This window comes from Cyprinus carpio, unplaced genomic scaffold (assembly GCF_018340385.1).
Source record: "Cyprinus carpio isolate SPL01 unplaced genomic scaffold, ASM1834038v1 S000006585, whole genome shotgun sequence".
Lineage (NCBI taxonomy): Eukaryota > Metazoa > Chordata > Actinopteri > Cypriniformes > Cyprinidae > Cyprinus > Cyprinus carpio.
This window is the reverse complement of record NW_024879238.1, coordinates 2,595,617-2,613,016: the sequence shown is the minus strand read 5'-3', so window position 1 is coordinate 2,613,016 and position 17,400 is coordinate 2,595,617. Positions and strand designations below refer to the sequence as shown.

General features: G+C 35.7%; 1 protein-coding gene and 1 long non-coding RNA gene across 2 annotated transcripts; both read right to left on the bottom strand.

Moving 5' to 3' along the window:
• Positions 1–4,088: 4,088 nt before the first annotated feature.
• Positions 4,089–4,665, bottom strand: LOC122144072. Its single transcript, XR_006159511.1, has 2 exons — positions 4,525–4,665; positions 4,089–4,442 (listed from the first exon to the last, which is right to left on the bottom strand). It is a non-coding gene; the product is annotated as an uncharacterized LOC122144072 (long non-coding RNA).
• A 3,276-nt stretch (positions 4,666–7,941) lies between these two features.
• On the bottom strand, positions 7,942–12,743 carry LOC122144068. Its single transcript, XM_042754711.1, has 5 exons — positions 12,563–12,743; positions 11,750–11,878; positions 11,248–11,388; positions 10,705–10,816; positions 7,942–8,162 (listed from the first exon to the last, which is right to left on the bottom strand). The coding sequence occupies exons 1-5, from the start codon at positions 12,650–12,652 to the stop codon at positions 7,942–7,944; spliced, it is 693 nt and encodes a 230-aa protein (XP_042610645.1). The 5' UTR covers positions 12,653–12,743.
• Positions 12,744–17,400: the final 4,657 nt, after the last annotated feature.

Genomic DNA, 17,400 nt, shown 5'->3' with positions numbered 1-17,400 from the left:
CGGTGGATCCTGTGATATTAAGTAATCTAGAAGAAGCGGGACTGCAAGGCAGTAGGCCGCCCCAGGTATTTCATACCCGTGGACGCTCTTGAGAGTTACCTGCATGCAGGGTTGTCCGTTAGCAACATTTCAGCTCTTTTTGGCGTTGGTGAAAGAACAATTTGGCGTAGAATGGCAGATCATGGGATAAGGTAGGTAACGTTTGTTTAATTGATGTTGTGTGCAATATTTGGGTCAGTCTTATTGAGAAAAACTAATCCCATACCGTTAAATTTATTATTTATTAATCATCATGTTGTTTTAAACTAGGGAGGGTCAATATGACCACTATGTCTTAAAGTACGCACTATATTCGGATGATACGTTTTGTAACACTGTTATAACACTGTCAGCCCGATTCCAAACGTAAACATGAGTGTGATGTCTCTCTAGGGTCTCAGATTCATATAGCACTGTTGAGGACAGAGAACTGGATGTCACGGTGCGTGAGATCCTCAGCGGTCATCCAAACACTGGCTACAAAATGATGCTCGGTCATCTCAGAGCCAGAGGAATAAGGGTCCAACGTAAGTTAATTCGAACCATATCTTGTGTTTAACCTATGGCAAAGATCAGACTGGTGTTGTGTAGAATTACAGCTCCCTGCCTAAATATACCCCGCTGGTTGAATCTGCTTTGCCTAATCCTAACCCAACCCCCAAAACCTATGCTTTAACCTACTAATAGCAGAGGGTACACCGCTTAATTAGCTGTGGTAACTTCAAGTTATTTGGATGCTTCACATGTGATGTAAGTTATACTTTGTGCATTTAGGTCAATGATTATGTGTAGACCATTGTTATTTGGTTTGTTACTATTTGACAATTAAAATTGATATTTGTGTGTGGCTGTTTTATTTACTACTTTGCAGGAAGGCGTATGAAAGACTCCATGCATCGAGTAGACCCACAAGGAGTTATGATGCGCACACTCCGACTCCAGACACGGAGGAGAAGACAATATTCTGTGCCAGCTCCAAATAGTTTGTGGCATATAGATGGCAATCATAAACTAATAAGGTAAGACAAAGCATTTTCCAAATTATTTTTTTTTTTTTTTTAAGTTTTTAGAAGAAATAAGGAATTTTGTTTTCAGTACAATGTGAGTTGATTATGTAATTTTAATTTTTTGTTTTTGGTTTAAATTTAAGTTAATTTATGCATAAAAATGTATTAACACTGATTCTTGAGAGTCGGGACAAAACCCGTTTTAAAAAATGTAAAAAAAAAAAAAAACACACTATATCAATTAGAGTTATATGTTTCTGCAAAAAAAGGTCTTAGCTATTTAACCATGTAAAGGAACAGGTTCTAAATAAAAACACATTTTTAACAAATAAACATGTTTCCCTTCAGAACTGGATTTTGTCAACTCCGTCAGACACACTAAAAAGTATACAATTTTAATTCTTCAAATCCAACAAGAATCTAAAGTTCTAAAGTATATTGTAATAGTGTTTAGTTACTCTGATATGTAAAAAAAAATACAATATATAAACTTAAGTTGTGATTTCACAATATTCTGAAAACTCAGATTTCAAAATATTTGCATTTTCAAACTTTGATTTTAATTTCAATATTGTAAAAACAAATTCCTTAAATAGATAAAACATAAGAGGATGTAGATCAGATGGTCCTTTTATTACAAAAAACAACATAAACTGAAGGAAGAATATTTTTTCCCCCAAAAAATGAACAAAAACATTCATACATCCAATGCTGTTCACGAAGATCTGACGGTGTTGACGGAAAAACTGACGGTGTTGACAATTTTTTTTGAATGTTTTACCTCAGATTTGTGAAATGTACACCTTTTTTTTGTCATGATATGTTGACAATGACAATAAAGAGTAGTTTAAAGTGGTTAAAACCAGTAGTAGTTTAAAACCACAATTAACGCTCTGTTTTCTACAACTTTCACTTAGGAGCAAAAATCTGCCTTTAAACTTGAAATAAAGATTTGACATTTATCGTGATAATTATCGATATCGACATATAAATAAAAATGTATCATGATGATTTTTTTGGCCATATTGCTCAGCCCTACATTGGCTTCTCATATCTCTATCTCTGTCTCTACATATACAAATATATATATTAAAGTGCTGGCAAAGTTACACGTTACACAATAATAAGCAGACCACTGCCTGCCCATTATCTACAAGTCAGATGCGTATGGTTAAATAATGTAATGCACACTATATATGAGCATTTGTGTAAATAAAACCCTGAAATATCAGTTTAATCTTTTACTATATTTACAAATAATATTATATTCGCACATTCAGAGGTTATTGGTGGATTTGTCAACTCCGTCAGCTTACAGGTCAACTCCGTCAGACATAGAACCTGACGGAGTTGTATTTTCCTGCCAAAACATGTATTGTACACTGCAGCTAGGTAGTTTTTCCTCAATTGCTAGCTGTCCCAATAACCTCACTAAAATGCTTAAATTCAGTCCACTACGGTTTAAAAAAAAGTATCTTAACAGAAAGATGGTATTGACATGGTGCAGCTGTGACCATAGGAATATTGTATTTGTTTGTTTGTATTATATATAAAATGTTGTATGTTGTAGAGGATGTTTTGTGGTGGTGCTTTATTCACAGGAGGGGGGGTGATGAGGGGTGGTCATGGGTGTTGTTGACTGTGCTTTTTATTTACTGAAAAGAGCTTTATGAAAAAATCTGACGGAGTTGACAGAAACTGAGGACACAACTTTAATAGGCAGATTTTTATGGAAAATATTGTTTGATGTTCACTTAATGCATTGTTTTTTATTTTTATACCCCTTATTTTTTATTTGATATGTTTTCACGATTGCAGAGCTTTTTTAACGTTTTTTGGGATGGTTAATATTGTGACCTCTTGCTGAGGACAAGTGCTATAACATGGACCTTCTAACCACAGACTATACATTTAAACAAATTTTAAAAAAAAAAGTTTATTCTAAAAATCAGATAGGTATATACAATTCCTTTAGATTTAACCTTGTAAGTATGTCAATCATGATGAATTTCTTAACTTTCTGCTATAAATTAATTTTCTATGTGGGACATGTTTTGTCCCGACTCTCAAGAATCAGTGTTTTATGTGTGTGTGTGTGTGTATATTGTATATATATATTTGTTATAGATGGCGGATAGTGATTCACGGTGGGATAGATGGCTTTAGCCGTCTAATTGTTTATCTGACTGCTGCTTCCAGTTATAGAGGCTTCTACAGTACTTAGAAGCTTTCTTGAAGCAGTCGAAATGTATGGAGTGCCGTCACGTGTTCGTTCTGACAAAGGAGGTGAAAATGTTGAAGTAGCACGTTTCATGGTGTCCACCAGAGGAACAAATAGGAATTCTCACCTCACTGGAAGAAGTACACACAACCAGCGGTAATATGTCCTATTAAATGTATTATTATGTCTACAGTATCTGTAAGGCCTGTCTGAATAACCTTTATATTTTATGGGCTAATATACATTTTCAGACTATGCTTTGTCAAGCCAACAAAGATTTTCCGGTAAACGTTACAATTTTTTAAGGTGTTGTTTCAACCTTACAAAAAACAAGTAATATACTTTAAATATATCTTTCATCATAGTTTAATTCTATTATCATTCACTGTTATTTCGCTTTATACTAATATAAAATGTATAATCAAACATGATTTGGAGTACTTGTGTGCAATGCACATTTCTTAAAGGGGGGGTGAAATGCTATTTCATGCATACTGAGTTTTTTACACTGTTAAAGAGTTGGATTCCCATGCTAAACATGGGCAAAGTTTCAAAAATTAAGTTGTACGTTTGAAGGAGTATTTCTGTTCCAAAAATACTACTTCCGGTTTGTCACAAGTTTCGGAAAGTTTTTTTCGAGTATGGCTCTGTGTGATGTTAGATGTAGCGGAATTTCCTTATATGGGTCCTAAGGGCACGTCTGCCGGAAGAGCGCGCGCTCCCGTATAGCAGAGCACTGAGAGGCTGAGCACAGACAATCACTGATCAGAGCGAGAGCGTCGCGAAATGTCACAAAAGGAGTGTGTTTTTGGTTGCCAGGGCAAGACAACCCTGCACAGATTACCAAAAGAGAAACAGCATTAAGGGACCAGTGGATGGAGTTTATTTTTACAGAGCATCAACGGAGTTGTGCAAGTGTTTTTGTTTGTTCGCTGCATTTCGAAGATGCTTGTTTTACAAACAAGGTCCAGTTTGATGCCGGATTTGCACATCGTTTATTTCTTAAGGATAATGCAGTCCCAACGAAAAAGGGTCACGATCGTGTGTTGGAACCGCAGGCGGTGAGTAAAACTGCTTCAAATATCTCTGTGTTGTTAACTTAGCTATCGGCGTGTAAGCACATCAAGTAAACAACATGCAATGTTGTCATCAAACTGCACTTTCCACATGTACACCTTAAAAAAAAAAAAGATGACAAAGTGGAACTTAGTCATTTTCCAAAACCGCTAAGCAAATATATACAGTTTCAGTACATACCACATAGAGACTGATTGCTGATGCTGCTCTTGTTAAATTTCAGCCTCTGGATCTGATTCTGGATCATAAATATACGCTGAATCTGACTGTTAGCCATGGTTTGTTTTGGTTGGTTTTGTCCTCACGGTGTCACAGCTTCCAAACTCGCAAAAGCCTACTGGCGCTCGTGATTCTTTAGCTCCGCCCACACGTCACGCCTCCAGCCACTCGTGTTTTTCCGGGAAAAATCGGTACAGACTATCTTTCTCTTATGAATATAATAAAACTAAAGACTTTTTGGAGTTATGAAGGATGCAGTACTACTCTATAGGTACTCAAGATTAACAGGATATTGAGTGAAAACGAGCATTTCACCCCCCCTTTAATATTAAGGCTAAAATGTGTTTTAATGTCTTGTATGATCTTTGAATAATATCAGTGTGTACAATTTCACTATAGCACAATCAAATATACTTAAGTATCTTTAGTTGGAGCTCAGCACAAAGTGCATTAAGTACAAAATGAGTTGTTCCAATTAGTTGTTCTGTACTGAGACTTTAAGTACATCAGTTTAGAATGTTAAAAGTACAATTGCAGGTTATTTTAATTAAAGTACATAAATACGTAAATGAATTTGTTGTAAACATGGCATTACATGAATAAATATAAAGCTAATTTTAGTATATATATATATATATATATGTATATGTGTGTATTAGGATTGTTAGACAGAAATTAAGTCAGTGAAAATGTATGACAATATTCAAGTACTTGTTCCTTATTAACATTAATGTTTTTTTCCCTTTTGTTGTATTCGATTTTAATCAGCATTGAACGATTGTGGAGGGATGTTTTCGGTGGAGTGTTAGATCTTTTCTACAATTGCTTCTCCAACCTTGAGAGGGAAGGCCTGCTTGACCCTGATAATGAACTTCATATGTATGCACTGCACTGGACATTTCTTCCACACATAAACCAACATCTACAGTCCTTCAAAGATGGCTGGAATTACCATACTTTGCGTACTGAAAGGCACCAATCACCACATCAGTTATGGTGTGAAAATCAGAAGGAAGGCCAGGATTCCCTCCAGGTCTGTACCTTTAAACTTTGGGAACTTCTGTGTAACTAATAATCCACAATGTTTTTACAGAATACAGTGTTAAAAGGATAGTTGACGCCAAAAAAAACAGGCAATGTGCACCACAGGATACATATTTAGTTCCATGTAGGAGGCATGTGAGAGAATATTTAATCCAAGATGGTTGTCAGTATCATAGGTGAGTCTGTTTGGAGTATGTGGGTAATGTGAATTGGTTCAAATAACATGTACTTGTTTAGTCAGTTTGACCTAAAGCCAACATGCCCACCCACAGATTTTAGATTTCAGGAGAAAAATGCAATACACCGGTTAATAGTAATAGTAAACAAAGGGTTAGTTCACCCAAAAATTAAAATTGTCATAATTTACTTACCCTCAGGTTGTTACAAAGCTACATCTACTGCTGAATGCAAAGGAATAGATTTTGAAGAAAGTTTGTAATCAGGCTTCTTTGGGCCACCATTGACTTCCATAGTAGAAAAAAAAAGTATAAACTTTCTTCAAAATATTTTCCTTTTGTTTTCAACAGAACAAAGACATTTATACAGGTTTGGAACACCATGAGGGTGAGTAAATGATGACAGAACTTTTATTTTGGGTGAACTATCACTTTAAGATGTTGAATAAAATTAAGTCAGATGTTGGTCATGTAGTTATTTACAGTATTTTAAAATATTTGTATCTCCTGAGATGCATTATCAGATTAGGCTAAAGCCCGGAACACACCAAGCCGACGTTGGTCCTAGTCGGCTATTTTTCAGCGGATTCGACATGATTTGCCGGCTTGGTGTGTTAGGGCAACTTTGGACCCAGATGCTGCCAACGTGAGCCAACTCTGCAGTCTGCTTTCATCTCTACTAGTTGGATGGTGTCGGTTTGGTGTGTTCCTTGCTTAAGAAAACAGGATTATCCACAGCATTGTCAATGACTGGTGCCAAAGGTAAACTGGGCACCCTGTACTGGCTAATAGAAGTATTGTGCCAGGGCCCTTAGGAAAGATATTTTATAGTCCTCTGTACATAGTCCACTTTCTCAACCTATGTACTTGAGTTACCAAAAAAAATGTCCAAATAAGTGTCCCTATTATGCTATGTTAAAGCTTCGTAATTTTTTTGGAGGTTTCTCAGACGACTTGTATGAATCAGTTCAATTCCACGAGCCTCTGCAAATGATTGCAATGATTGGTCAGAGGGCCCAGTAGATTGTGATTGTGGTTTACCTTATGGCACATACAAGTATAGACCTCACTCTCCAGAGAAACAACCATGCAGCCATCTTTCAAATATTGTCTTTGAACTTCTGTTTTTGCAGTAAGCTTAATGCATTTCGATGGCATCATTATCAGAGCAATTATTAAGTGGATTTACTAAATGTATAGTTAACGAAAGTTATCATGAGCATCAGGACTCTGGAATGGTTCCAAAATGAGCATTACCTGATTTTCCCACGTCAGAGTGTGGGTAGTGTTTTGGGGTGGGGTGGGGTAGGGTAAAGGGATCACTGTCACAGCATGATTTAGAAAACCATCCCGTTTGGGAAAGGAAAAACTAATTCAGAAAAGGCCACTTTACTTCCACAGAGACCCCACACTCAACATGTCGGAAATGAAATGCCCTTTAACCAGCATTGCCTACCCCTATTCTATATGATCAGCATTGATATTACCAACACTTTCTTTTCTTACATTAGGTTGATTTGGAGCACGGAATCGACTGGGAGGGTCCAAGTGGTCACCATGAGGAGGGTGTTGCAGTCCCTGAAGTTAACCTTCCAAGGCAACTGACTGACCTTGAATTACAAAGACTACCAAATCCCCATGGTTCTTTCTCCAGTGTAATAAATACATACAGTGAAACAGTTGACATATTGTCCAATATAATGAATGATTAAATGCCAGAAATATGCAGTGGGTAAACAACCCAATGATTAAATGAAATGAACAGAAAGACAAAACATTGAAAACATTTGAATTTTATTTTGTTTATAACTGTATAATAATTTTTATTGAAACGAAATAGATAACAACTTTGAATCTGAAACTGCTATCAGCCATCAGAACTACTGGCTCAAGATGAAAATATCTGTAAACTCTCAAAACTGTTACAATTTTATTTTGTTTACTTTCATGTAAACTTGTAAACAAAATAAACACCAAAACATGTTACGCAAATGTCTCACATAACTTTGGCCTCTTGCTAACAAAACACAAATGCTAACTGTATAATCATTTTTATTGAAACAAATAGCTAACAACTTTGAATCTGAATCTGCCATCAGAACTACTGGCTCAAGATGAAATATCTGTAAACTCTCAAAACTGTTTCAGTATGCAGTGTTTAAATCTTGCCAAAACCAGAGTACCATGAAGTGATGCTTGCCATCAGGTCACGCTCAAATTCCTCATATGTTGCTACATTTTTTAGATAGTTTTTAGAGTGAAAAAAACAGGTAGATGCCTGTGGCAAAGCACAGTCAACAAATTCAACTTCCAGGTCTGATGACAGCACGTCCCACCCAGTCCAGAATGTGAGAAGTGACTTCAGACGCTCTCCAGATCCTAAATGAGCATTAAAATATTTTACAATAATTTAGCAGTATGTGGCTTACCAAGTAAAAAAAGAAAATAGTCAAAACTAGGGATGTCCTGAACAAATCTCAAGGATCAGTATTGCCGGCTGATCAAACATATTTCGGCTGATTGTTATTGGCTCTTATGAGCACAATCCTTTATGTTAGCTACCATGTATTGTGGAGTAGGTGTGATATGCAACTTCAAGTAAGTTTGCCTGCTGGTTTTATTACTACCCCTGGGCCCTGCCTATAAGTACAAAACCTGATTCCAAAAAAAAGTTGGGACATTGTACAAATTGTGAATAAAAAAGGAATGTAATAATTTACAAATCTCATAAACTTATATTTTATTCACAATACAATATAGACATAAACATATCAAATGTTGAAAGTGAGACATTTTGAAATACTGTGCCAAATATTGGTTCATTTTGGATTTCATGAGAGCTACACATTCCAAATTTGCAGTGTATCCGATACTTGTTCTCCCCACTGTACAAAACAATCAACACAAGTTTGTCCTGTTAATCTGTGGGAAGATGGCTTCTCACTGAAGCATTCTTTGATTGTGTCAGTTCAAATTTTCTGAGTTTTATTTACAGGGATTAACAAACTATACATAATTACAAAAGATTTTACACTCAAGCATTATGGAGGCCTAAAGTCACAAAAATTTTTTTTTTATTGTTTTAAGTGCAAGGGGGGGGGGGGGGGGGGGGGGGTCTAAGTATAGGATTTAGGGCTGCAAAATACATAATTTTAGCATTGGAATCACAATGTGTGCATGAGCAATAGTAACATTGCACAATGTGCTGTCAAGAATAGGGTTTGTGTTTGATCTCATTCAAGTGAGCTTAGAGCATGTCAGTCACAGATGACTGGTCTATAAATCACACACTTTTCTCTGTGAATGTGGGCAGACAGCATGTGAATTAGTTTAGATTTTTTTCTTTTTAATCCCTGAATAGACACAAACATGCAAAATTATAAGAAAATGCCCACCATTGTGAGTATTTTCATAAACAGATTGTTATATCTGTAAACAACTAGAACTACTTTGTCTGTCCATTCGCCTTTAAGTGGAAGTACCTTAATAATATCTGAAGCTTTGACTATATGCCTTTGAGGGTAATCAAACAAAACGCAATCCCTTATGTGGCTTGAACAAACATTACATTTAAAAATTAAAATTTATACAGTGAAGACTAGAGTTATTTTACATTTGTTATGTCCAAAGACGCAGTCTTTATTGTTATGATTTATCAGAAAAGCGGTTTTCTTTAATGTGTTTCTACTGTTGACATTTATTAGTTACTTAATACTTGCTTATTTGTTAGCTGGGTTTTATTTGGAAGCTGTGGGGAGATGGGCACCATTTTTGTTGAACCCCATTTTTTTCTTTTTTGGGGCCAGGAAAGGGAGTTAGGGTACCATTCTGTTATTATTTTCTCTTTTCTTTGTTAGTTAGGTTTAAGTTTTAAATTATCCAGTTAGATTGTTTTTGTTTGTGATTTTGGCCTTGCCCTCTCCAGCGATGTATTCCAGAAAGCAAGGTTAACTTACTGTCACATATACCCTGAACTCTCAGTTGATTAACCCAAACCTTGCTTACTCGAGGTATGCTGGTTCCAAAAACGAGTCCGGGAGTAAGTTCAGCCAACTCAGAGTATGTTCCCGGTGAAAACACAAGACATTCTCAACAGAGCGATGAATCAATGAGTCACCATGGAAACAGATGCTAATAAAAAGCTTGCCATTCTACTTCCTCTACTTCTTTTGTTTAGTGGCGATTTACATAACCTACTTACTACACATCACCACCTATTTGGTGGTTGTGCAATCATCTTTTCCTTTAATAAGTAATCTTTAAAAAAAAATTATATTGTTTGTTTGATGCTAATTAATTGAATGCAGATCCATGTGTGAGATGATAATAAAATAAATGTTTTAATTGATGGAACATTTAACTTTTACAATTTAACATAACTTCTTTTTTATTTTTTTTTTTTTTTTTTTGAATTAATAAATAATATTGTATATTATATAACTGACATAAATTTGGTTATAATAATAACTATATTAATTATATATATATATATATATATATATATATATATATATATATATATATATATATATATATATATATATATATTAAACACATCTGAATCCCTCTTAAGCAAACTAACCCTGGATGCTGAGCTGGTCCAGAGAGTGAGTTGCCATGGTTACCCTGAAAGTTACCTCCGTTTTTGGAACCGAAAGTTGAGGTTACTTACTCTTAATGTCAAATAACCTTCTTTCTGGAATACCCCCCTGAAGGGATCAGAGACACACAGATTTGATCCGGACATCCCTAGTCAACACAGCTATTTCTATAATAAAAAAATTATACTATACTGGAGACCCAATTAGCAATCAGGAAAATGGCCCAATTGGAAAATTAGTTCTCGGCTAGTTTACCAAATTCCTAGAAGTACAAGGTGTGAAAGCCCCTTAACGTTGTTGTAGCAAAACAAAAGGCATACCATTCTCTATGAATCTTCGGAGAAAATGTAGTGCTTTTTGTTGTTCCTCCAAGCTGAGTATATCCTCATCAACATCCTCATCCCTTGGCCAGACAATCTTGTCCAGAATCATCTAGAATAAATAAATGTTTACACACACATATCTCACTATTAATCATACCGATCAAAAGTTTGGAAACGGTAGCTTTGTAAAGTAAAGACTCCCATCAGCCAATCACTGCGGGCATAGTTAGTAAACGTGTTGACATCATCCGTAAAAAAAAAAAAAAGTAACATTAAACTTTTGTTGCCATTTAGGAATACTTTTAGTGGTAAGATTAAATGTTTTGTGAATACAGCCCCAGATCACATTTCATGACCAATTTAAGCAGAATACCTGCAAATTGAAAATGGTTTGCTTATTTTTTTCCTTGAGACTGTATACATATATATGCAAATATATTAAACAATTTATAATTGCACATTGAATATTTACATGTTTAGCTTTTAAATATTTTACTTTCTAATAATGATGCTGTAGCTTAAATTGCATATTAGGATTACCTGTGGTGTTAACATCACATCACTGGTCCTGGGGAACAAGACTGGGATGGCGTCTGGCCTGGAGCTAAAAAAATCCCAGACCCCGGTGTCTTTCAAACCCCTCCTCATTTGTTTAACCTGCTGAGTTGTTCTTCCCAGTACCTTAAAATTAATAAATAAATAAATTACACACGTAACAAGAACATCTGTAAGCTTCATTTCAGTTGTGATTTTCAAGAACAACAGTTTTTATGCCACCACTGAGTGCAGGCTACATGCTCGTCATCCTCAGAGTGCGAGCGCACACCCGCCACTCACAGGATGCAAAGCTTGCACGCTAATGTCCATTGACACGTTTAGTAACACTCAAAGGTGATAGGGCTCCTAGTGTATCCCATATCCCAATTCGTCGGTTCACTTATGACGTACTTTGAACATGACATCTTAAAGGGAACCATTTTTCCCCCTGGTTTCTCTTAAATCTTTACATTCACTGTGCTCTACTGTAGAAGGAAAAACTTACAGAGTGAAGAAGAATTTTCTCCGTCAGCCACCATCTGTTTTCTGCTGTAACACCGGGGAGATCCCAAGGGAGGGTCACCGAGAGAATTTTTGCCTTTTGTTCCTCTGAGAAGTTGCTGTTTTCTTCCAACTGTGCAAAACAGAGCTCAATCAATAAGAGCCTTACCGTGCAATAACAGATATTTACATACATTTCACAAGACTAAACAATTTAAATGTTCTATGCAGGTTTACATACCATGTACTTAAACATAGGTACTTAAGAATACATGTTGACTGGTTGAACACAAATGAGTACTTGCAACCTAGTGTGATATCTGAACCTATTGACTCAATTGTCCTGAATGGCAAAGCTGGACCAAACATCATGTGGTTGAAGACCCAAACAAGCAGAACATGTAAGACAATGAGACAGAGTAGCCTAGCTTATTGTGAAAAAAATCCTTGAACAGATTCACTGCCCAAAGGCTACAAACAATCACTGAATGCTTGAGGACAAACAATGTTATGAAAGTCAAGTCATCTTCATTTATATAGTGCTTTTCACAATACAGATTGTTTACTGATGAAACAAGGGCATATATACTTAAGAAATGGTTAATCTGTGTAAATTCAAGGTGGTACTTAGTTTTTTTGTAATAATTAAATGTCAATTACTTTCTGAAGATATAATAAATTTTTATGAACCCTCTTATTAAAAAAACAAGAACAACAACAAAAAACCATGCTGCATAATCTATATGGGGTTTGTATGTACACTAAAGATAAAAACTATAAGATATTTTATAAATTAGGGGTAGGGGAATCAACAGACCAACTGTAAAACTTCACGGACATCCTGGTCCACACAGTCCAATTCTGTTATTGTTGCGGTCTCTGGTTCTCCCCCGAATAGCACGTGCATAATTGCAGGGCTCAGTCCAGCAAAATGTGGGCCTTGGTTCAAAAAAACAGTGTCCAATAATGCGACCAACCACAATAAAAAAATCACTTTCCAAAAGCGCCTTAGAGGTGGAAGGAACAAGATGGTCCCGCTCTCCCTCAAAGAGCAAAGTTTTCACTCCTGAGAAAAAAAAAGTAACACTTTACAGTCAGTTACATTAGTTAATATTAATTAATTACATTGATTAACTTGAATAATTAAGTATTTACAGCATTTCTTAATCTTTAATTTAAAAATTTACTAATACATTATTCAAATAAAACATTTAATTTGTTAACATTAATACATGGTGTGAAATACTTATCAGTTATATTTTTATTAACTGCACAATATGTAATTTTTCGCCATTAACCGATTCAAAACAATAACAAACTTGTAGACTGATGATGCCGTGCATGACTGTGGAATCATGGAACTTTTTGTTGTGCCAATGAAGCTAATAATGTTTACAATTAAATAATATTTAAGGACGAGTGAATGCATTCAGGTTTTTTAAAGGGATAGTTCACCCAAAAATGTAAATTCTGTCATAATTTACTCACCCTCAAGCAGAACAAAGAAACTCATACAGGTTTGGAACAACTTGAGGGTGAGTTAATGATAACAGAATTTACATTTTTGGGGTGAACTATCCCTTTAACATGACTGTGGTATAAACATTTATAAATACATTGAAAAATGTATTGCTCACAGTTAATACATCATGCCTTGCTCAAGGGCCTTAGTATTGGTGACTGGAGGCAGTCGTGGCCTAATGGTTAGAGAGTTGGACTTGTAACCCGAAGTTTTCGGTTTTGGGATTGTATGTAGGGGGCTCTCACCCTCAATACCATGACTGAGGTGAGACCCTTGAGCAAGGCACCGAACCCACAACTGCTCCCTGGGCACCGCAGCAATATGGCTGCCCAGTGCTCTGGATGTGTGTTCACTACTGTGTGTGCAAATGGATCGGTTAAATGCAGGGCACAAATTCCAAGTATGGGTCGCCACACGTCACTTAACTAATGTTAACTTACAGAACCTTGCAGTAAAGTGTTACAATTTTGAGCCAGACTCAATTTCTTTCACAAGACTATTTCTTTCCAAGATTATTTTACTGAAATACCTTTATCTTCATCAAGAAGAAAGCCATTTTGAAGGTTGTCCATCACTGTTGAGAGGATATGCCTGTTCACACCATCTCCAATTGCACAATCCCCTTAAAAAAATATATATATATAATAAATAACAATATTTATACACATACATATGCATCCTAAAAGATTTTCTTGCATTGGAACAGTAATACAGAATTAAGTACTAAAAGTAGCTCATAAGAAATTGATATTATATTTGAATAATTTGTTGTTGTTATTATTACCAATCAGTCTACACTGCAGTGGACTAGCCCACTCCACCTTTGGCTTTTTATAGAAATGAATGATGGCCCTGCTTCTGTCTTCCAAAGAATCTCTTAGATTCAGGTTGAAGTTCAAACTGTCATTGTTTTTTTTTTCCTCAAGTGCTGATTCAACATACAGTTGAACTGCCTTCTCCGGATTTGGTTCTGTAACCCAAGCTTAAAGAAAACATTGAATGTCAATTTATAGTGTATCTAAAAGCACACTGAATAAAGAACCAATTTAAATACAAACACATCATTAACACATAATAAAACTAACATATTACTTATTTGCTTACCCTTAACAATGAAATCTAAATCCTCCGAGACATAAGCAGCAGGTGTATTATCTGTTGATAAAGAAAAAAACATAGCATTACATGTAGCAATAGCAGGTGTTAGATGTAATGATTGAGAGATCCTACAGGTCAAGTAGGCAAGATTCACAGCTAGTAGCAGCAGCATATGTACAGCAGTCCAAATTTAAAATAATGGGTAGTTGTTTCCCCAGCCACTTTCTCCTCTGACATGAAACTCGCAGATTGCCAGACTAAGGACATGCAACAAAAATAAATACAATTAACAAAGGCAAGCAATGAAACTTTTACTTTTTGTGTTTTACTCTTTTGGTTAAGAAGTTATGTTCACAAATGACAAAGCTTTTTAGGGCAGTTAGAATCTGCGATCTCTGACCCACTTATTTTGTTGGCTTCCATGGCTGCAACACACTTTGTTTTCCATTAACTGGCAATCTGGGTTGTTGTAATACTGTTGGCTAAATTGGCAGGGGGCAGGATCACACAGACCAAACCAAAAACCGTACTGACAAGAACACACATTTTGAAATAGAACAACTTTATGTATCACTGTTTTTCAGACAAGCACACATCTCAGCTTAGCATGTTTCCTACATTTCTGCTAATAAGTCATGGTAATTTTATGCTACAATAATTAAAGATACATATAGCACCTTTAAATCAATCTAAAAATCCCTTAATGAACAAAACCTGATCTGAACCTGTTTCCTGACTGTCCAAATCTGGATCCTGTGAGGTTTGAGACACATGTCCTACTGGTTGTAGGTACAGCTGCACCCTCATTTTCCATTTGACTTTCACCCTGTGACTGTCTTGAAAGAAAAATTTAGCCGTTACTCAAAAAATTAGACAATTACTATAAATGACACCTGTTATACTACCCTATTACTTTCAAGTAGCAATATGATAAAGACAATCATGATAAAAATTCATTCGGCAATTCATTTTATGCGATGCACATAAAATTGCCCAGTTTTCAGACTTTTGGACAATAAGAACATGAGAAAAATAGTATAATATATCCTTCCATGTAACAGCACTGTTACCATACCCCATATGAACAATTACATTTTTAAATGTAGAGTATTACCTTGAAGATGAACAAGCCTCACTATGTGATCTGATCTGTGAAAAGGGAAATTTTTCTCCACAAATCAGACATGCCGTCAATGGTCCAGGTTCAGTGCCAACTGGTCCACCATTCAACGCCTATTTAAAATAAAGACATTTCAAAAAATACATAAAAAAATGTTTGCTTAATTTATGACACATTAATACTAAATTCTAACAAAATAAATTAGCATTATTATAAATTCATTTAACAGTAACCATTAAAATCAGTGGTTCTCAAAACAGATCTGTAGGATGACTAAAAATTATTTAAAGGCATGACCCTAAAAATGAAAATTCTGTCATTATTTTACTCACCCCTCAGTTGTTCCAAAACTGTGTAAATTTCTCTGTTCTGCCCATTTTGACTACCATATTTGCAATGGCAAAATGGAACAGATCTCACCCCCCAATTTTGACTACCATAGTAGAAAAAATAAATACTATGGGGATGATATCGGTTGGGTTGCTTACATTCTTCCAGATATCTTCCTTTGTGCACAGCAGAACAGAGAAATGTATACAGGTTTGGAACAACTTAAGGGGGAGTAAATAATGACAAATTAAAAATTTTTGGGAGAGCTATCCCTTTTAATACCAAAGCCAACATTTTAGTCATTCAAGGAAACACTGCTATATACTTTTTCAGCATTTATGTGTACTTACAAACCCGATTCCAAAAAAGTTGGGACACTGTACAAATTGTGAATAAAAAAGGAATGCAATAATTTACAAATCTCATAAACTTATATTTTATTCACAATAGAATATAGATAACATATCAAATGTTGAAAGTGAGATATTTTGAAATGTCATGCCAGATATTGGCTCATTTTGGATTTCATGAGAGCTACACATTCCCAAAAAAGTTGGGACAGGTAGCAATAAGAGGCCGGAAAAGTTAATTGTACATATAAGGAACCGCTGGAGGACCAATTTGCAACTTATTATGTCAATTGGCAACATGTTTGGGTATAAAAAGATTCTCTCAGAGTGGCAGTGTCTCTCAGAAGTCAAGATGGGCAGAGGATCACCATTTCCCCCAATGCTGCGGTGAAACATAGTGGAGCAATATCAGAAAGGAGTTTCTCAGAGAAAAATTGCAAAGAGTTTGAAGTTATCATCATCTACAGTGCATAATATCATCCAAAGATTCAGAGAATCTGGAACAATCTCTGTGTGTAAGGGTCAAGGCCAGAAAACCATACTGGATGCCCGTGATCTTCGGGCCCTTAGACGGCACTGCATCACATACAGTAAGGCTACTGTAACAGAAATCACAACATGGGCTCTGGAATACTTCCAGAAAACATTGTCTGTGAACACAATCCACCTTGCCATCCACATCTTTCACTCATAGAAAACATTTGGTGCATCATAAAGAGGAAGATGGGACAAAGAAGACCTAAGACAGTTGAGCAACTAGAAGCCTGTATTAGACAAGAATGGGACAAAATTCCTATTCCTAAACTTTGCCAACTTGTCTCCTCAGTCCCCAGACGTTTGCAGACTGTTATAAAAAAGAAGAGGGGATGCCACACAGTGGTAAACATGGCCTTGTCCCAACTTTTTGGTAATGTGTAGCTCTCATGAAATCCAAAATGAGCCAATATTTGGCATGACATTTCAAAATGTCTCACTTTCAACATTCTATTGTGAATAAAATATAAGTTTATGAGATTTGTAAATTATTGCATTCCTTTATTATTCACAATTTGTAGTGTCCCAACTTTTTTGGAATCGGGTTTGTATATCATGGACAGACAACTGTCATCCTAAAGGGACACTGTCTTGCAGAGTTTATCTCTATCCCAGATAAAAAAAAAACTGACATGGCTGCAGTTTTATAGTAACCCAAAGAAACGTATTAGCTTGTTCAGTTGGGTTTGATTGGGTTGAAA